General features: G+C 37.8%; 1 protein-coding gene across 1 annotated transcript; it reads left to right on the top strand.

Annotated features, from left to right (window-relative positions):
• Window positions 1–4,138: 4,138 nt before the first annotated feature.
• LOC135567652 (zinc finger protein 436-like) lies at window positions 4,139–22,858 on the top strand. The gene is made up of 4 exons (XM_065014953.1): window positions 4,139–4,632; window positions 5,053–5,150; window positions 5,286–5,469; window positions 21,295–22,858. The coding sequence occupies exons 1-4, from the start codon at window positions 4,395–4,397 to the stop codon at window positions 22,032–22,034; spliced, it is 1,260 nt and encodes a 419-aa protein (XP_064871025.1). The 5' UTR covers window positions 4,139–4,394; the 3' UTR covers window positions 22,035–22,858.
• Window positions 22,859–23,662: the final 804 nt, after the last annotated feature.

The following is a 23,662-nucleotide window of genomic DNA, read 5'->3' on the forward strand; positions in this document are numbered from 1 at the left end:
ATGTGTTTCCACTATCATGTATCCTACCATGACTATATCCATGTGTTGCCGCTATCATGCATCCTACCATGACTATATCCATGTGTTGCCACAATCATGCATCCTACCATGACTATATCCAACCCAACTCCATGTGTTGTCACTATCATGTATCCTACCATGACTATATCAACCCTACTCCATGTGTTGTGACTATCATGTATCCTACCATGACTATATCAACCCTTCTCCATGTGTTGCCACTATCATGTATCCTACCATGACTATATCAACCCTACTCCATGTGTTGTGACCATGTACCATGACTATATCAACCCTTCTCCATGTGTTGCCACTATCATGTATCCTACCATGACTATATCAACCCTACTCCATGTGTTGTGACTATCATGTATCCTACCATGACTATATCAACCCTTCTCCATGTGTTGTCACTACCATGACTATATCCATGTGTTCCTATCATGTATCCTACCATGACTATATCCAACACTCAACTCCATATCAACCCAACTCCATGTGTTGCCACTATCATGTATCCTACCATTACTATATCCAACCCAACTCCATGTGTTGCCACTATCATGTATCCTACCATGACTATATCAACCCTACTCCATGTGTTGCCACTATCATGTATCCTACCATGACTATATCCAACCCAACTCCATGTGTTGCCACTATCATGTATCCTACCATGACTATATCCAACCCTACTCCATGTGTTGTCACTATCATGTATCCTGCCATGACTACAGTGCCTTAAAGTATTCGGCCCCCTTGAACTTTGTGACCTTTGACACATTTCAGGCTTCAAACATAAAGATATAAAACTGTATTTTTGTGAAGAATCAACAACAAGTGGGACACAATCATGAAATGGAACGACATTTATTGGATATTTCAAAAAAATGTAACAAATCAAAAACTGAAAAATTGGGCGTGCAAAATTATTCAGCCCCTTTACTTTCAGTGCAGCAAACTCTCTCCAGAAGTTCAGTGAGGATCTCTGAATGATCTAATGTTGACCTAAATGACTAATGATGATAAATACAATCCACCTGTGTGTAATCAAGTCTCCGTATAAATGCACCTGCACTGTGATAGTCTCAGAGGTCCGTTAAAAGCGCAGAGAGCATCATGAAGAACAAGGAACACACCAGGCAGGTCCGAGATACTGTTGTGAAGAAGTTTAAAGCCGGATTTGGATACAAAAAAGATTTCCCAAGCTTTAAACATACCAAGGAGCAATGTGCAAGCGATAATATTGAAATGGAAGGAGTATCAGACCACTGCAAATCTACCAAGACCTGGCCGTCCCTCTAAACTTTCAGCTCATACAAGGAGAAGACTGATCAGAGATGCAGCCAAGAGGCCCATGATCACTCTGGATGAACTGCAGAGATCTACAGCTGAGGTGGGAGACTCTGTCCATAGGACAACAATCAGTCGTATATTGCACAAATCTGGCCTTTATGGAAGAGTGGCAAGAAGAAAGCCATTTCTTAAAGATATCCATAAAAAGTGTCGTTTAAAGTTTGCCACAAGCCACCTGGGAGACACACCAAACATGTGGAAGAAGGTGCTCTGGTCAGATGAAACCAAAATGGAACTTTTTGGCAACAATGCAAAACGTTATGTTTGTCGTAAAAGCAACACAGCTCATCACCCTGAACACACCATCCCCACTGTCAAACATGGTGGTGGCAGCATCATGGTTTGGGCCTGCTTTTCTTCAGCAGGGACAGGGAAGATGGTTAAATTGATGGGAAGATGGATGGAGCCAAATACAGGACCATTCTGAAGAAAACCTGATGGAGTCTGCAAAAGACCTGAGACTGGGACGGAGATTTGTCTTCCAACAAGACAATGATCCAAAACATAAAGCAAAATCTACAATGGAATGGTTCAAAAATAAACATATCCAGGTGTTAGAATGGCCAAGTCAAAGTCCAGACCTGAATCCAATCGAGAATCTGTGGAAAGAACTGAAAACTGCTGTTCACAAATGCTCTCCATCCAACCTCACTGAGCTCGAGCTGTTTTGCAAGGAGGAATTGGAAAAAAAAATTCAGTCTCTCAATGTGCAAAACTGATAGAGACATACCCCAAGCGACTTACAGCTGTAATCGCAGCAAAAGGTGGCGCTACAAAGTATTAACTTAAGGGGCTGAATAATTTTGCACGCCCAATTTTTCAGTTTTTGATTTGTTAAAAGTTTGAAATATCCAATAAATGTCGTTCCACTTCGTGATTGTGTCCCACTTGTTGTTGATTCTTCACAAAAATATACAGTTTTATATCTTTATGTTTGAGGCCTGAAATGTGGCAAACGGTCGCAAAGTTCAAGGGGGCCGAATACTTTCGCAAGGCACTGTATATCAACCCTACTCCATGTGTTGCCACTATCATGTATCCTACCATGACTATATCCAACCCTACTCCATGTTGTCACTACCATGTATCCTGCCATGACTATATCCAACCCAACTCCATGTGTTGCCACTATCATGTATCCTACCATGACTATATCCAACTCTAAGTCCACAACAATACTGGAACCACATCAGGAAACCCTTTTTGAAGTCTGAGGAAAATCTGAACATTGTATTTTGGGATGTAGAAACCGTTTAATTCAAGTGGCACCAGCAAGAGCCTTGCTTGGTTAGTGGTGTTTCTGTAGCACACAAGAGCCTTGCTTGGTTAGTGGTGTCTCTGTAGCACACAAGAGCCTTGCTTGGTTAGTGGTGTCTCTGTAGCACACAAGAGCCTTGCTTGGTTAGTGGTGTCTGTGTAGCGCACAAGAGCCTTGCTTGGTTATTGGTGTCTCTGTAGCACACAATAGCCTTGCTTGGTTAGTGGTGTCTCTGTAGCACCAGCAAGAGCCTTGCTTGGTTAGTGGTGTCTCTGTAGCACACAAGAGCCTTGTTTGGTTAGTGGTGTCTCTGTAGCACACAAGAGCCTTGTTTGGTTAGTGGTGTCTCTGTAGCACACAAGAGCCTTGCTTGGTTAGTGGTGTCTCTGTAGCACCAGCAAGAGCCTTGCTTGGTTAGTGGTGTCTCTGTAGCACACATGCGATTGAAGAGTTTTCTGAACAAATCACAACTGGATTAATGCTATCATTCTGCCAGGTTTTGGGGAATCTTTTCCATCAACCAGAAGATGGTTGTAATTTGCATCATCGCTAACAGCTGCACATAGTGGATCATTAGCATCATCCCTAATAGCTACACATAGTGGATCATTAGCATCATCGTTAATAGCTACACATAGTGGATCATTAGCATCATCGCTAACAGCTACACATAGTGGATCATTAGCATCATCGCTAATAGCTACTCATAGTGGATCATTAGCATCATCGCTAATAGCTACACATAGTGGATCATTAGCATCATTGCTAATAGCTACACATAGTGGATCATTAGCATCATCGCTAACAGCTACACATAGTGGATCATTAGCATCATCGCTAATAGCTACACATAGTGGATCATTAGCATCATCGCTAACAGCTACACATAGTGGATCATTAGCATCATCGCTAACAGCTACACATAGTGGATCATTAGCATCATCGCTAATAGCTACACATAGTGGATCATTAGCATCATCGCTAACAGCTACACATAGTGGATCATTAGCATCATCGCTAATAGCTACACATAGTGGATCATTAGCATCATCGCTAACAGCTACACATAGTGGATCATTAGCATCATCGCTAACAGCTACACATAGTGGATCATTAGCATCATCGCTAACAGCTACACATAGTGGTAGACAAATGCACTCAGACAGGGCATTTCCTGGCTGTTTCCTCTTCAGAATGTTGAAGGAAAATACAAATCACTGAGGTGAATTTAACAACAGACTTGCAGGCAGTGGGTTCAGAATAACTGATGAGAAAAAAATGAATACAAATTATACCACCACCCAAAAGGGCACTTCAGAGACTGTAAGGGCAAAGGAGCATGTGCTCTACACAGGTAGAGTCCTATCTGTCCACCTATGGAGATTCCAGTCTGCGTTACCCACTCCAGTCAGCAGATGGCGAAGTGAGTTTTTCAGGTGATGCTTCTTGCGTGACGTATAATCTAGTGGACGGAACAGGAGGCTTCTTCAACAGCGACAAAAGGCTACTGATTTAACTAACGCGGTGGTTTGCTAGCAAACAAAACAGAATCATTGAAGCGTTTTAGACCAATTTGTTGTATATTACTCTTCGTGTTTTGAACATACTTCTGTTTACCTATCTACTAGCTCATTTCAACGTAATTTGCTTGTGAAATTAGCAACATTGATACAGCATTTGGCTAATCTCGCGGAGCATAAACTCACTAAGCAAGACGGAGAAAGAAGCTCTGGTGAAATTAGAGAAATAAGCTTTCAGAATGAAAAAGGAGGAAGAGGAGGCTATCACAGTGAAAGAAGAGGATGATATTACACTGAAAGAGGAAGATGGGAAAGAGGTTGTCAGAGTGGAAGAGGAGGTAGAAGTTTTCAGAATCATAAAGGAGGAAGATGAGAATGTAGTGAAAGAAGAGGAAGAGGAGGCTATCTCAATTAAAGAGGAAGACGTCTTGGGAGTGAAAAGGGAGGAGGAGGAGACTGAAGAACTGATTACCACCAGTGAGTACTGATTTAAAAACGGCCATATGCAGTTGTTGAACTAATGTGTGGTTTTAAAGGCATTCTACTGAAGTTCTACACTTGAATATGTTGTTCAGTACTGTAAGAATTGTTTAAGGGGCGATCTGCCATTGGTACATATATTCTGGGAACTTGTAATTAGATGTATTGTATTCTCCACGTGGTCTATATTAAAGTGCACTTTATCTAATATAACAGGATTTTAAAATTCAATACTGGTGCATCATTTTTACTTACAATATCAAACAGAAAATGAACCCATAAACAATATTTTATAAAATCATGATGAAAGTGGCCATTTTAGGCCCTTTTTAGACATATTCATGCCTCTTGTAAGACTCTGTGATTGCAATAGAAGATCATACGTTTACCATCTGTTTGATGTTCTCATTCACACAGGAGAGAGACATGACTATGGTGGATCCTCTGCGGAGCCTCAACAACATCCTGATGCTGACGAGGCAGAGAAGAGTCTCTCCAGATCAGAACACCAGATGGTACAGCTTGGTCTGGTCTACCATACAGCTTGCTCTATCTGGGTTTGGGCTGTGTTTCTGTAAAGCACTTTATGTCAACAGTGACATCAGCATCCATAATGATATGTGTCTGTGTCCCCTCTTTATGGTTACCAGGACAACGCTAGCCTGCCTCCCTCCTCCCTCCCGGAGTCCCCGTGTCGTGCCTCTCCCGGTAGCACCTTACTGCTGGGTATGAAGAGGTTGTCTGTGCTGCTGGTGGACTGCAGGAAAACAACGGGGCTGAGTGGAACTGTGAGAGGAGGAGAAGAGAAGAAAGGATCAGATTTGCCTCATCAAAGTAAGTGCTGTAGTTTAGTTTGAACAAATAAAATGATTACTAGCCTGTTCAACCTTTCTTTCGTGTCGTCTGAGATTCCCAAAGATTGGAAAGCAGCTACGGTCATCCCCCTCTTCAAAGGGGGGGACACTCTTGACCCAAAATGCTACAGACCTATATCTATCCTACCCTGCCTTTCTAGGGTCTTCGAAAGCCAAGTCAACAAACGGATTGCCGACCATTTCGAATCCCACCATACCTTCTCCGCTATGCAATCTGGTTTCAGAGCTGGTCATGGGTGCACCTCAGCCACGCTCAAGGTCCTAAATGATATCTTAACCGCCATCGATAAGAAACAGTACTGGGCAGCCGTATTCATTAATCTGGCCAAGGCTTTCGACTCTGTCAATCACCACATCCTCATCTGCAGACTCGACAGCCTTGGTTTCTCAAATGATGGCCTCGTCTGGTTCACCAACTACTTCTGTGATAGAGTTCAGTGTGTCAAATCGGAGGGCCTTTTGTTCGGGCCTCTGGCAGTCTCTATGGGGGTGCCACAGGGTTAAATTCTTGGTACGACTCTCTTCTCTGTATACATCAATGATGTCGCTCTTGCTGCTGGTGAGTCTCTGATCCACCTCTACGCAGACGACACCATTCTGTATACTTCTGGCCCTTCTTTGGACACTGTGTTAACAACCCTCCAGACGAGCTTCAATGCCATACAACTCTCCTTCCGTGGCCTCCAATTGCTCTTAAATACAAGTAAAACTAAATGCATGCTCTTCAACCGATCGCTGCCTGTACCTGCCCGCCTGTCCAACATCACCACTCTGGATGGTTCTGATTTAGAATATGTGGACAACTATAAATACCTAGGTGTCTGGTTAGGCTGTAAACTCTCCTTCTAGACTCATATCAAACATCTCCAATCCAGAGTTAAATCTAGAATTGGCTTCCTATTTCGCAACAAATCATCCTTCACTCATGCTGCCAAACATACCCTTAAAACTGACCATCCTACCGATCCTCGACTTCGGCGATGTCATTTACAAAATAGCCTCCAATACCCTACTCAATAAATTCGATGCAGTCTATCACAGTGCCATCCGTTTTGTCACCAAAGCCCCATATACTACCCATCACTGCGACCTGTACACTCTCATTGGCTGGCCCTCGCTTCATACTCGTCGCCAAACCCACTGGCTCCAGGTCATCTATAAGACCCTGCTAGGTAAAGTCCCCCCTTATCTCAGCTCGCTTGTCACCATAGCAGCACGCGATCCAGCAGGTATATCTCTATGGTCACCCCCAAAATCAATTCTTCCTTTGGCCACCTCTCCTTCCAGTTCTCTGCTGCCAGTGACTGGAACGAACTACATAAATCTCTGAAACTGGAAACACTTATCTCCCTCACTAGCTTTAAGCACCAGCTGTCAGAGCAGCTCACAGATTACTGCACCTGTACATAGCTCATCTATAATTTAGCCCAAACAACTACCTCTCCCCCTATTGTATATTTATTTATTTTGCTCCTTTGCACCCCATTATTTCTACTTTGGCACATTCTTCCACTGCACATCAACCATTCCAGTGTTTTTACTTGCTATTTTGTATTTACTTTGCCACCATGGCCTTTTTTGCCTTTACCTCCCTTATCTCACCTCATTTGCTCACATCGTATATAGACTTGTTTATACTGTATTATTAAAATCAAATCAAATGTATTTATATTAGCCCTTCGTACATCAGCTGATATCTCAAAGTGCTGTACAGAAACCCAGCCTAAAACCCCAAACAGCAAGCAATGCAGGTGTAGAAGCACGGTGGCTAGGAAAAACTCCTAGAAAGGCCAAAACCTAGGAAGAAACCTAGAGAGGAACCAGGCTATGTGGGGTGGCCAGTCCTCTTCTGGCTGTGCCGGTGGAGATTATAACAGAACATGGCCAAGATGTTCAAATGTTCATAAATGACCAGCATGGTCGAATAATAATAAGGCAGAACAGTTGAAACTGGAGCAGCAGCACAGTCAGGTGGACTGGGGACAGCAAGGAGTCATCATGTCAGGTAGTCCTGGGGCACGGTCCTAGGGCTCAGGTCCTCCGAGAGAGAGAAAGAAAGAGAGAATTAGAGAGAGCATATGTGGGGTGGCCAGTCCTCTTCTGGCTGTGCCGGGTGGAGATTATAACAGAACATGGCCAAGATATTCATTTGACATTACATTTGAGTAATTTAGCAGACGCTCTTATCCAGAGCGACTTACAAATTGGTGCATTCACCTTATGACATCCAGTGGAGCAGCCACTTTACAATAGTGCATCTAAATCTTTTAAGGGGGGGGGTGAGAAGGATTACTTTATCCTATCCTAGGTATTCCTTAAAGAGGTGGGGTTTCAGGTGTCTCCGGAAGGTGGTGATTGACTCCGCTGTCCTGGCGTCGTGAGGGAGTTTGTTCCACCATTGGGGGGCCAGAGCAGCGAACAGTTTTGACTGGGCTGAGCGGGAACTGTACTTCCTCAGTGGTAGGGAGGCGAGCAGGCCAGAGGTGGATGAACGCAGTGCCCTTGTTTGGGTGTAGGGCCTGATCAGAGCCTGGAGGTACTGAGGTGCCGTTCCCTCACAGCTCCGTAGGCAAGCACCATGGTCTTGTAGCGGATGCGAGCTTCAACTGGAAGCCAGTGGAGAGAGCGGAGGAGCGGGGTGACGTGAGAGAACTTGGGAAGGTTGAACACCAGACGGGCTGCGGCGTTCTGGATGAGTTGTAGGGGTTTAATGGCACAGGCAGGGAGCCCAGCCAACAGCGAGTTGCAGTAATCCAGACGGGAGATGACAAGTGCCTGGATTAGGACCTGCGCCGCTTCCTGTGTGAGGCAGGGTCGTACTCTGCGGATGTTGTAGAGCATGAACCTACAGGAACGGGCCACCGCCTTGATGTTAGTTGAGAACGACAGGGTGTTGTCCAGGATCACGCCAAGGTTCTTAGCGCTCTGGGAGGAGGACACAGTGGAGTTGTCAACCGTGATGGCGAGATCATGGAACGGGCAGTCCTTCCCCGGGAGGAAGAGCAGCTCCGTCTTGCCGAGGTTCAGCTTGTGGTGATCCGTCATCCACACTGATATGTCTGCCAGACATGCAGAGATGCGATTCGCCACCTGGTCATCAGAAGGGGGAAAGGAGAAGATTAATTGTGTGTCGTCTGCATAGCAACCAACCCTATATTCAAATGTTCATAAATGACCAGCATGGTCGAAATAATAGTAAGGCAGAACAGTTGAAACTGGAGCAGCAGCATGTTATTGACTGTATGTTTGTTTTACTCCATGTGTAACTCTGTGTTGTTGTATGTGTCGAACTGCGCTGCTTTATCTTGGCCAGGTCGCAGTTGTAAAGGAGAACTTGTTCTAAACTTGCCTACCTGGTTAAATAAAGGTGTTCTTAACTTGCCTACCTGGTTAAATAAAGGTGTTCTCAACTGGCCTACCTGGTTAAATAAAGGTGTTCTCAACTGGCCTACCTGGTTAAATAAAGGTGTTCTCAACTGGCCTACCTGGTTAAATAAAGGTGTTCTCAACTGGCCTACCTGGTTAAATAAAGGTGTTAAATAAAGGTGAAATAAATATACGTAAAAAAAAAAAGATCTTCCCACTGGTATCTGTTACCAGGACAACTAGCAGAGTTCTGTTAGTTGACATGAAGATGACTGGTATCTGTTTCCAGGACAACTAGCAGAGTTCTGTTAGTTGACAGGAAGATAGACTGGTATCTGTTACCAGGACAACTAGCATAGTTCTGTTAGTTGACAGGAAGATAGACTGGTATCTGTTACCAGGACAACCAGCAGAGTTCTGTTAGTTGACAAGAAGCTAGACTGAGAGAAACCAATTGACCATATTAAACCTTGATGAAAGTTAGCTCTAGAGATGCATGTTTTACATAAACTGTTCCTAAAAACATGATGGATGTTACATTGTCTGTCTCAGTCAACCCCCCATATCTTTACAAGACTCTAGAACTAAACTCCAGACACTCCAATGTGGTCTGTATTGCTTCATTAACGTCTGATCTACAGAACTTGTTAAAGATGGCAAATATGTATTTAGAAAAAAGCTCTCTAAACCTTTTCTAAAAGCCATGAAATATGATTAAATGAAAAGCAATTTTTGTGAGACTTGTTCTTCGTCTCTGTAATGGATCAAATGTATTAAATTTTTAACAGGTCAAATGAAGCCTGAACTCCAACATATAGACCTTAAAGAGCATGGTTTAATATATATACTATATATACCTTAAAGAGCATGGTTTAATATATATATACTATACAGACCTTAAAGAACATGGTTTAATATATATACTATACAGACCTTAAAGAACATGGTTTAATATATATGTACTATACAGACCTTAAAGAGCATGGTTTAATATATATACTATACAGACCTTAAAGAACATGGTTTAATATATATACTATACAGACCTTAAAGAACATGGTTTAATATATATATACTATATAGACCATGGTTTAATAAAGAACATGGTTTAATATATATATACTATATAGACCTTAAAGAACATGGTTTAATATATATACTATACAGACCTTAAAGAACATGGTTTAATATATATATACTATATAGACCTTAAAGAACATGGTTTAATATATATATATATACTATATAGACCTTAAAGAACATGGTTTAATATATATATACTATATAGACCTTAAAGAACATGGTTTAATATATATATACTATATAGACCTTAAAGAACATGGTTTAATATATATACTATATAGACCTTAAAGAGCATGGTTTAATATATATATACTATACAGACCTTAAAGAACATGGTTTAATATATATACTATATAGACCTTAAAGAACATGGTTTAATATATATACTATACAGACCTTAAAGAACATGGTTTAATATATATACTATATAGACCTTAAAGAACATGGTTTAATATATATACTATACAGACCTTAAAGAGCATGGTTTAATATATATACTATATAGACCTTAAAGAGCATGGTTTAATATATATATACTATATAGACCTTAAAGAACATGGTTTAATATATATACTATATAGACCTTAAAGAACATGGTTTAATATATATATACAGACCTTAAAGAGCATGGTTTAATATATATATACTATACAGACCTTAAAGAACATGGTTTAATATATATACTATATAGACCTTAAAGAACATGGTTTAATATATATACTATATAGACCTTAAAGAACATGGTTTAATATATATACTATATAGACCTTAAAGAACATGGTTTAATATATATATACTATATAGACCTTAAAGAACATGGTTTAATATATATATACTATATAGACCTTAAAGAACATGGTTTAATATATATACTATACAGACCTTAATGAACATGGTTTTAATATATATATACTATATAGACCTTAAAGAACATGGTTTAATATATATATACTATATAGACCTTAAAGAACATGGTTTAATATATATATACTATATAGACCTTAAAGAACATGGTTTAATATATATACTATATAGACCTTAAAGAACATGGTTTAATATATATATACTATATAGACCTTAAAGAACATGGTTTAATATATATATACTATATAGACCTTAAAGAACATGGTTTAATATATATACTATATAGACCTTAAAGAGCATGGTTTAATATATATATACTATACAGACCTTAAAGAACATGGTTTAATATATATATATACTATATAGACCTTAAAGAACATGGTTTAATATATATATACTATATAGACCTTAAAGAACATGGTTTAATTATATATATATATACTATATAGACCTTAAAGAGCATGGTTTAATATATATATACTATATAGACCTTAAAGAACATGGTTTAATATATATATACTATATAGACCTTAAAGAACATGGTTTATATATATATACTATATAGACCTTAAAGAACATGGTTTAATATATATACTATACAGACCTTAAAGAACATGGTTTAATATATATATACTATATAGACCTTAAAGAACATGGTTTAATATATATATACTATATAGACCTTAAAGAACATGGTTTAATATATATACTATATAGACCTTAAAGAACATGGTTTAATATATATATACTATATAGACCTTAAAGAACATGGTTTAATATATATACTATACAGACCTTAAAGAACATGGTTTAATATATATACTATATAGACCTTAAAGAACATGGTTTAATATATATACTATACAGACCTTAAAGAACATGGTTTAATATATATACTATATAGACCTTAAAGAACATGGTTTAATATATATACTATATAGACCTTAAAGAGCATGGTTTAATATATATACTATATAGACCTTAAAGAGCATGGTTTAATATATATATACTATATAGACCTTAAAGAACATGGTTTAATATATATATACAGACCTTAAAGAGCATGGTTTAATATATATACTATATAGACCTTAAAGAACATGGTTTAATATATATACTATATAGACCTTAAAGAGCATGGTTTAATATATATACTATATAGACCTTAAAGAACATGGTTTAATATATATATACTATATAGACCTTAAAGAGCATGGTTTAATATATATATACTATATAGACCTTAAAGAACATGGTTTAATATATATACTATATAGACCTTAAAGAACATGGTTTAATATATATACTATACAGACCTTAAAGAACATGGTTTAATATATATATACTATATAGACCTTAAAGAACATGGTTTAATATATATATACTATATAGACCTTAAAGAACATGGTTTAATATATATACTATACAGACCTTAAAGAACATGGTTTAATATATATATACTATATAGACCTTAAAGAACATGGTTTAATATATATATACTATATAGACCTTAAAGAACATGGTTTAATATATATATACTATATAGACCTTAAAGAACATGGTTTAATATATATATACTATATAGACCTTAAAGAACATGGTTTAATATATATACTATATAGACCTTAAAGAGCATGGTTTAATATATATATACTATATAGACCTTAAAGAACATGGTTTAATATATATATACTATATAGACCTTAAAGAACATGGTTTAATATATATATACTATATAGACCTTAAAGAACATGGTTTAATATATATACTATATAGACCTTAAAGAACATGGTTTAATATATATACTATATAGACCTTAAAGAACATGGTTTAATATATATATACTATATAGACCTTAAAGAACATGGTTTAATATATATATACTATATAGACCTTAAAGAACATGGTTTAATATATACTATATAGACCTTAAAGAGCATGGTTTAATATATATATACTATACAGACCTTAACAGAACATGGTTTAATATATATATACTATATAGACCTTAAAGAACATGGTTTAATATATATATACTATATAGACCTTAAAGAGCATGGTTTAATATATATACTATATAGACCTTAAAGAGCATGGTTTAATATATATATACTATATAGACCTTAAAGAACATGGTTTAATATATATACTATACAGACCTTAAAGAACATGGTTTAATATATATACTATACAGACCTTAAAGAACATGGTTTAATATATATACTATACAGACCTTAAAGAACATGGTTTAATATATATACTATATAGACCTTAAAGAGCATGGTTTAATATATATACTATATTGACCTTAAAGAGCATGGTTTAATATATATATACTATATAGACCTTAAAGAACATGGTTTAATATATATACTATATAGACCTTAAAGAACATGGTTTAATATATATACTATATAGACCTTAAAGAACATGGTTTAATATATATATACTATACAGACCTTAAAGAGCATGGTTTAATATATATATACTATATAGACCTTAAAGAACATGGTTTAATATATATACTATATAGACCTTAAAGAGCATGGTTTAATATATATACTATATAGACCTTAAAGAGCATGGTTTAATATATATATACTATATAGACCTTAAAGAACATGGTTTAATATATATACTATATAGACCTTAAAGAACATGGTTTAATATATATATACTATATAGACCTTAAAGAACATGGTTTAATATATATACTATATAGACCTTAAAGAGCATGGTTTAATATATATATATACTATATAGACCTTAAAGAACATGGTTTAATATATATATACTATATAGACCTTAAAGAACATGGTTTAATATATATACTATATAGACCTTAAAGAACATGGTTTAATATATATACTATATAGACCTTAAAGAACATGGTTTAATATATATATACTATACAGACTTTAACAGAACATGGTTTAATATATATATACTATATAGACCTTAAAGAACATGGTTTAATATATATATACTATATATAGACCTTAAAGAACATGGTTTAATATATATATACTATACAGACCTTAAAGAGCATGGTTTAATATATATACTATATAGACCTTAAAGAACATGGTTTAATATATATACTATATAGACCTTAAAGAGCATGGTTTAATATATATATACTATACAGACCTTAACAGAACATGGTTTAATATATATATACTATATAGACCTTAAAGAACATGGTTTAATATATATATACTATATAGACCTTAAAGAGCATGGTTTAATATATATACTATATTAGCATATATATACTATACAGACCTTACAGAACATGGTTTAATATATATACTATACAGACCTTAAAGAACATGGTTTAATATATATACTATACAGACCTTAAAGAACATGGTTTAATATATATACTATACAGACCTTAAAGAACATGGTTTAATATATATACTATATAGACCTTAAAGAACATGGTTTAATATATATACTATATAGACCTTAAAGAACATGGTTTAATATATATATACTATATAGACATTAAAGAACATGGTTTAATATATATATACTATATAGACCTTAAAGAACATGGTTTAATATATATACTATATAGACCATAAAGAACATGGTTTAATATATATACTATATAGACCTTAAAGAACATGGTTTAATATATATACTATATAGACCTTAAAGAGCATGGTTTAATATATATACTATATAGACCTTAAAGAACATGGTTTAATATATATATATACTATATAGACCTTAAAGAACATGGTTTAATATATATACTATATAGACCTTAAAGAACATGGTTTAATATATATATACTATATAGACCTTAAAGAACATGGTTTAATATATATATACTATATAGACCTTAAAGAACATGGTTTAATATCTATACTATATAGACCTTAAAGAGCATGGTTTAATATATATATACTATACAGACCTTAAAGAACATGGTTTAATATATATACTATATAGACCTTAAAGAACATGGTTTAATATATATACTATTTAAAGAGCATGGTTTAATATATATACTATATAGACCTTAAAGAGCATGGTTTAATATATATATACTATATAGACCTTAAAGAACATGGTTTAATATATATACTATACAGACCTTAAAGAGCATGGTTTAATATATATACTATATAGACCTTAAAGAGCATGGTTTAATATATATATACTATATAGACCTTAAAGAGCATGGTTTAATATATATATACTATACAGACCTTAAAGAACATGGTTTAATATATATATACTATATAGACCTTAAAGAACATGGTTTAATATATATACTATATAGACCTTAAAGAACATGGTTTAATATATATACTATACAGACCTTAAAGAACATGGTTTAATATATATATACTATATAGACCTTAAAGAACATGGTTTAATATATATACTATATAGACCTTAAAGAGCATGGTTTAATATATATATACTATACAGACCTTAAAGAACATGGTTTAATATATATACTATATAGACCTTAAAGAACATGGTTTAATATATATACTATACAGACCTTAAAGAACATGGTTTAATATATATACTATATAGACCTTAAAGAACATGGTTTAATATATATACTATACAGACCTTAAAGAGCATGGTTTAATATATATACTATATAGACCTTAAAGAGCATGGTTTAATATATATATACTATATAGACCTTAAAGAACATGGTTTAATATATATATACTATACAGACCTTAAAGAGCATGGTTTAATATATATATACTATATAGACCTTAAAGAACATGGTTTAATATATATACTATATAGACCTTAAAGAGCATGGTTTAATATATATACTATATAGACCTTAAAGAACATGGTTTAATATATATACTATACAGACCTTAAAGAGCATGGTTTAATATATATACTATATAGACCTTAAAGAGCATGGTTTAATATATATATACTATATAGACCTTAAAGAACATGGTTTAATATATATATATATATACTATATAGACCTTAAAGAACATGGTTTAATATATATATACTATATAGACCTTAAAGAACATGGTTTAATATATATATACTATATAGACCTTAAAGAACATGGTTTAATATATATACTATATAGACCTTAAAGAACATGGTTTAATATATATACTATACAGACCTTAAAGAACATGGTTTAATATATATACTATATAGACCTTAAAGAACATGGTTTAATATATATACTATACAGAAATGACTCCCTTTATTTGTTCATGTGTAAATGACGTCAGTGTGGTGCTAACAGTTTAGCTTCCTCGAGTGTCCCTGGATGTCTCCATCTGTGACGTTTCAAGCTAACATTCTCTGTTTCACGGAAACATGGTTCACTCGGGATACGTTATCAGAGTCGGTACAGCCACCTGGTTTCTTCACGCATCGCGCCGACAGGAACAAACATCTCTCTGGTAGGAAGAAGGGCGGGGGTGTATATGCCTTATGATTAATGAGACGTGGTGTCGTCATAACGACATACAGGAAGTCAAGTCCTTTTGTTCACCTGATCTACAATTCCGTACAATCAAAATGCCGATCACGTTATCTACCAAGAGAATTCTCTTCAATTATAATCACAGCCATGTATATCGCCCCAAGCAGACACCAAGCAGACACCTCGACGGCCCTGAACGAACTTCATTGGACTCTAAACTGGAAACCACATATCCTGAGGCTGCATTTATTGTAGCTGAGGATTTTAACAAGGCTAATCTGAAAACAAGGCTCCCTTAATTTTATCAGCATATCGAATGCGTGACCCGGGCTGGCAAAACCCTGGACCCTTTCGGCAAATCTGACCACGACTCCATTTTGTTGCTCCCAGCCTATAGACTTGCATCCTGTAGCAGTAATTCCAAAATGCGCTACCCAGGCGGAAAAAAATCCTGGATCATTGTTACTCTAACTTCCACGACGCATACAAAGCCCCATCCGCCTTTCGGCAAATCTGACCACGACTCCATTTTGTTGCTCCCAGCCTATAGACAGAAACTAAAACGGGATACGCCCGTGCTCATGTCTGTCCAACCAATCTGATTCCACGCTTCAAGATTCTTCGATCACGTGGACTGGGATATGTTCCGGATAGCGTCAAACAGTAACATTGATGTATATGCTGATTCGGCAAGCGAGTTTATTAGCAAGTGCATCGGTGATGTTTTACCCACGGCGATTATTAAAACCTTCCCCAACCAGAAACCGTGGATTGATGGCAGCATTCACGCACAACTGAAAGCGCGAACCACTGCTTTTAATGAGGGCAAGGTGACCGGAAACAAACAGTGTAGCTATTCCCTCCGCAACACAATCAAACAAGCTAAGCGTCAGTTTAGAGACAAATAAGTCGCAATTCAACGGCTCAGACACAAGACATATGTGGCAGGGTCTACAGTCAATCACGGACTACGAAAAGAAAACCAGCCCCGTTGCGGACCCCGATGTCTTGATCCCAGACAAACTAAACAACTTCTTTGCTCACTTTGAGGACAATACAGTGCCATCGACACGGCCCGCTACCAAAACCAAAACCTGCGGGCTCTCCTTCACCGCAGGCAACGTGAGTAAAACATTTAAACATGTTAATCCTCGCAAGGCTGCCGGCCCAGACGGCATCCCTAGCCGCGTCCTCAGAGCATGCGCAGACCAGCCGGTGTGTTTACGGACATATTCAATCAATCCCTATTCCAGTCTGCTGTTCCTACATGCTTCAAGAGGGCCACCATTGCTCCTGTTCCCAAGAAAGCTAAGGTAATTGAGCTAAATGACTATCGCCCTGTAGCACTCACTTCCGTCATCATGAAGTGCTTTGAGAGGATCGTATCACCTCCACCCTACCTGACACCCTAGACCCACTCCAATTTGCTTAAAGCCCCAATAGATCCACAGATGATGTAATCGCCACCATACTGCACTATTCCATCTGGACAAGAGGAATACCTATGTGAGAATGCTGTTCATCGACTACAGCTCAGCATTTAACACCATAGTACCCTCAACTCGTCATTAAGCCTGAGACCCTGCATCTTCACCCTGCCCTGTGCAACTGGGTCCTGGACTTTCTGACGGGACGCCCCAAGTGGTGAGGGTAGGAACCAACATCTCCACTCCGCTGATCCTCAACACTGGGGCCCCACAAGAGTGTGTTCTCCAGCCCTCTCCTGTACTCCTTGTTCACCTATGACTGCGTGGCCATGCACACCTCCAACTCAATCATCAAATTTGCAGACGACACTACAGTGGTAAGCTTGATGATTACCAACAACGACGAATTTGCCTACAGCGAGGAGGTGAGGGCCCTCGGAGTGTGGTGTCAGGAAAATGACCTCACTCAACGTCAACAAAACAAAGGAGATGATCGTGGACTTTAGGAAATAGCAGAGGGAGCACCCCCCTATCCACATCGACGGGACAGTAGTGAAATGGTCCACCCACACAGACAGAGTGGTGAAGAAGGCGTAACAGCGCTTCTTCAACCTCAGGAGGCTGAAGAAATTCGGCTCACTCACAAACTTTACAGATGCACAATCGAGAACATCCTGTCGGGCTGTATCACTGCCTGGTACGGCAACTGCTCCGCCCACAACCGTAAGGCTCTCCAGAGGGTGATGAGGTCTGCACAACGCATCACTGGGGGCAAACTACCTGCCCTCCAGGACACCTATACCACCCGATGTCACAGGAAGGCCAAAACGATTTGTTAGCTAGATTACTTGTTGGTTATTACTGCATTGTCGGAACTAGAAGCACAAGCATTTCGCTACACTCGCATTAACATCTACTAACCATGTGTATGTGACAAATCAAATTGGATTTGATTTGATAGCTGTGGAGTTTACGGAACGTTCTCACCTCCGTTACACATGTTCAGGTTGACTTTCCCACGGAATCAACCATATACACTACCAGTCAACAGTTAGGACAACTACTCATTCAAGGGTTTTTCTTTATTTGTACTAATTTCTACATTGTAGAATAGTAGTGAAGACATCAAAGCTATAAAATATCACATATGAAATCATATAGTAACCAAAAAAGGGTTAACCTCTTCAACCTATGGGGGCGCTATGTCATTATTGGATAAAAAAACGTGCCCGTTTTAAGCGCAATATTTTGTCACGAAAAGATGCTCGACTATGCATATAATTGGCAGCTTTGGAAAGAAAACACTCTGACGTTTTCAAAACTGCAAAGATATTATCTGTGAGTGCCACAGAACTCATGCTACAGGCGAAACCAAGATGAAACCTCAAACAGGAAATGAGCAGAATTTTTGAGGCTCTGTTTCCCATCGACTCCTTATATGGCTGTAAATGTGTGATGAATGAACCTAAGCTCTCTGCTGTTCGTCCAAGATGTCTGCAGCATTGTGACGTATTTGTAGGCATATCATTGGAAGATTGGCCATAAGAGACTACATTTGCCAGGGGTCCGCCCGGTGTCCTTTGTCTAAATTGTTGCGTAATCTTCAGCTGCATGCATTTTGCCATGCGATTCAGAGGGGAAAGGACACTTCCACGAACCATATATCATCGAAGATATATTTGAAAAACACCTTGAGGATTGGTTCTAAACAACGTTTGCCATGTTTCAGTCGATATTATGGAGTTAATTTGGAAAAAAGTTCAGCGTTTGGATAACTGAATTTTCGTTTTTTTTTGGTAGCCAAACGTGACGCACCAAACGGACCGATTTCTCCTGCACAAATAATCTTTCAGGAAAACTGAACATTTGCTATCTAACTGAGTCTCCTCATTGAAAACATCCGAAGTTCTTCAAAGGTAAAAGATTTATTTGAATGTTTTTCTGGTTTTTGTGAAAATGTTGCCTGCTGATGCTAACGCTAAATGCTAAATGCTAGTTTTGCTATGGTTGAGAAGCATATTTTTGAAAATCTGAGATGACAGTGTTGTTAACAAAAGGCTAAGCTTGAGAGCTAGCATATTGATTTAATTTCATTTGCGTATTTCATGAATAGTTAACGTTGTGTTATGCTAATGAGCTTGCGGATAGATTTACACAATCCTGGATACAGTTTTTTTTTGTAGCTAAACGTGACGCACAAAATGGAGCGATTTCTCCTAAACAAATAATCTTTCAGGAAAAACTGAACATTTGCTATCTAACTGAGAGTCTCCTCATTGAAAACATCCAAAGTTCTTCAAAGGTAAATGATTTTATTTGAATGGTTTTCTGGTTTTTGTGAAAATGTTGCCTGCTGAATGCTAACACTAAATGCTACTGCAAGCTATCAATAGCTATCAATACTGTTACACAAATGCTAGTTTTGCTATGGTTGAGAAGCATATTTTTTGAACTTCTGAGATGACAGTGTTGTTAACAAAAGGCTAAGCTTGAGAGCTAGCATATTGATTTCATTTCATTTGTGATTTTCATGAATAGTTAACGTTGCGTTATGGTAATGAGCTTGAGGCTGTATTCACGATCCCGGATCCGGGATGGCTTGCCGCAAGAAGTTAAGTGAATCTTCAAAGTAGCCACCGTTTGCCTACAGATTCTGGTTTGATACCCAGCTGTGTCGCAGCCGGCCACAACTGGGAGAACCAATTGGCCCAGCGTCATCCGGGTTGGGGGAGGGTTTGGCCGGGGAAGGTTTGGCCGGTCAGGATGTCCTTGTCCCATCGTGCTCTCCTGTGGCGGGCCGGGCTAATGCACGCTGACACAGTCGCCAGGTGTAAGGTATTTCCTCCGACACATAAGTGCGGCTGGCTTCTGGGTTAATTGTGCATCGTGTCAAGATGCATTGCGGTTGTGTTTCGGAGGACGCATGACGTTCGCCTCTCCCGAGTCCGTACGGGAGTTGTAGCGATGAGACTAACTACCAATTGATGAAAATAAAAAATATAAATATAATAATCCTTTAAAAAAAATCTGCCCCAAATATTTATTTATTTTTATTTTACCCAAAATACCATTTCATTAGTGATTAGTCAAAATCAAAAAATGTGCCATTTCAACATCATGTGTCAAACCCTTGAGAAAGCGGGGAGATGTTATAGAGGTGCTTTGTGTCTCCAATGAAAAAAATATATATATTGTTTTTGACAAAATTACTTATTTTAGGTTTAAGGAAGTGTGTAGGTCTCATTCTGTATCATACAGCTATGAAGGTTATATATTTACAACCACCTGCTTGATAGGAATCCAGTGACGTCTGTGTCTTCAGTGTCATAGAACTGTTTATTTATTTGTGTTCTGACTTCTAAAACAGAATGAATAAATAAGAATATGAATATGAATATAAGTAAGTAAACATATTACCAGGAAGCTCTACAACATTTGTTTTAAAATCACACCAAGATTGTTTTAAATGATGAAATGTTTGAAAACTGACGTCAGGGTTATTGAGGGATCTGATTTGGATTAAACCTCATAGCAAGGCAGTTTTATCATGTGGAGATTTAATTCTGTTCTCTCTTTAAATAAACACTGTCTTTGGCAGGAGGAAAACCAAACTTGGAGGAACCAGAGACGTCCAAACCAGCAAGACGACACCTCTGCTCCCAGATTGGAAAGAGTTTTGCCAAGTTAGGAAGCCTGAAAAGACATGAGAAGAGTCTCACAGGGGAAAAGCCTTACCACTGCTCCCAGTGTGGAAAGTGTTTTAGACAGCAAGGAAGCCTGAAAGCTCATGGCCGAATACACACAGGGGAGAAGCCTTACCACTGCTCCCATTGTGGAAAGGGTTTTAGACAGCAAGGAAGCCTGAAAATTCATGACCGAATACACACAGGGGAGAAGCCTTACCACTGCTCCCATTGTGGAAAGAGTTTTAACAGGTTAGGAGGCCTAATAACTCATGAGCGAATACACACAGGGGAGAAGCCATACCGTTGCGCCCAGTGTGGAAAGAGTTTTGGCTCGTTAGGAAACCTGCAATCTCATGCACGATTACACACAGGGGAGAAGCCATACCATTGCACCCATTGTGGAAAGAGTTTTCGCATGTTAGGAAACCTGCAATCTCATCTGCGAATACACACTGGGGAGAAGCCATACCATTGTGCCCAGTGTGGAAAGAGTTTTAGCATGTTAGGAAACATGAAAGCTCATGAGCAAATACACACAGGGGATAAGCCTTACCACTGCTCCCAGTGTGGATCTAGGTTTACCAGGTTAGGAAGCCTAAAAAGACATGTGGACACACACCAAAGCCTTTCCATTGCGCCCAGTGTGGAATGAGTTTTAACCATTTAGGAAACCTGAAAAGAAACGAGAGAATACACACAGGGGAGATGCCTTTCCTTTGCGCCTAGTGTGGAAAGAGTTTTAGCTTGATAGGAAACGTGAAATATCATGATCTAAATACACCCATGGGAGAAGCAATTACAAATGTCACTTATAAGGCAGGTGAGGATCCACACAGAGAAAAATAACTTCTCCTACTGTGTAAACTGATATTTCACATCACATTGACTTAAAATTCATCAGAGAACATACAACACAGTGCTCCCGTTGTCTTATATTGTTGACTGTGTTTAATTGTTTATATCAGATGAATTTGAATTGTACAAAGCTATATACTCTAAAATATATTTGTATGTTTTTATTAGAAAATAAAACTGAATATGGAGTCTGTCAGTTTGAATATAGAGTAGATCAGATTCCATGTGTTTAAATGGTCCTTTTTTAAAAGTCTGACATTGTGTGTTTATCTGGGTCATTCCTCCAGCACCATTGATAATCAGAATAAGACCTTCAAATAATATCATCATGTCACCAGAACAACAGGCATTTACAAGCCTCCCACTGTATATAGCCTCCACATTGACTCTGTACTGGTACCCCCTGTATATAGCCTCCACATTGACTCTGTACTGGTACCCCCTGTATATAGCCTCCACATTGACTCTGTACTGGTACCCCATGTATATAGCCTCCACATTGACTCTGTACTAGTACCCCCTGTATATAGCCTCCACATTAACTCTGTACTGGTACCTCCTGTATATAGCCTCCACATTGACTCTGTACTGGTACCCCCTGTATATAGCCTCCACATTGACTCTGTACTGGTACCCCTGTATATAGCCTCCACATTGACTCTGTACTGGTACCTCCTGTATATAGCCTCCACATTGACTCTGTACTGGTACCCCCTGTATACAGCCTCCACATTGACTCTGTACTGGTACCCCCTGTATATAGCCTCCACATTGACTCTGTACTGGTACCTCCTGTATACAGCCTCCACATTGACTCTGTACTGGTACCCCCTGTATATAGCCTCCACATTGACTCTGTACTGGTACCCCCTGTATATAGCCTCCACATTGACTCTGTACTGGTACCTCCTGTATATAGCCTCCACATTGGCTCTGTACTGGTACCTCCTGTATCTAGCCTCCACATTGACTCTGTACGGGTACCTCCTATATATAGCCTCCACATTGACTCTGTACTGGTACCCCCTGTATATAGCCTCCACATTGACTCTGTAGTGGTACCTCCTATATATAGCCTCCACATTGACTCTGTACTGGTACCTCCTGTATATAGCCTCAACATTGACTCTGTACTGGTACCTCCTGTATATAGCCTCAACATTGACTCTGTACTGGTACCCCCTGTATTTTGCCTCGCTATTGTTATTTTATTGTGTTACTTTTTTTTCTTTCGTTTATTTAGTAAATATTTTCTGAACTCTTATTTTTCTTAACTACATTGTTGGTTAAGTGCTTGTCAGTAAGCATTTCACGGTAAAGTCTACACCTGTTGTATTCAGCATTTCACTAAGGTCTACAGCTGTTGTATTCATGTGACAAATAACAATTTATTTGAACTAAATATGGAGTATGTCAGTTTCAATG

Source organism: Oncorhynchus nerka, unplaced genomic scaffold (assembly GCF_034236695.1).
Source record: "Oncorhynchus nerka isolate Pitt River unplaced genomic scaffold, Oner_Uvic_2.0 unplaced_scaffold_1889, whole genome shotgun sequence".
Taxonomy (NCBI): domain Eukaryota; kingdom Metazoa; phylum Chordata; class Actinopteri; order Salmoniformes; family Salmonidae; genus Oncorhynchus; species Oncorhynchus nerka.

What these genes read in the sequence shown, in the direction of transcription:
- LOC135567652 (XM_065014953.1), top strand. Translation starts at nt 4,395, where the DNA reads ATGAAAAAGGAGGAAGAGGAGGCTATCACAGTGAAAGAAGAGGATGAT. An exon ending in CCAGATCAGAACACCAGATG is followed by an intron (nt 5,151 to 5,285) that starts GTACAGCTTGGT and finishes TATGGTTACCAG; the next exon opens with GACAACGCTAGCCTGCCTCC. An exon ending in ATCAGATTTGCCTCATCAAA is followed by an intron (nt 5,470 to 21,294) that starts GTAAGTGCTGTA and finishes TGTCTTTGGCAG; the next exon opens with GAGGAAAACCAAACTTGGAG.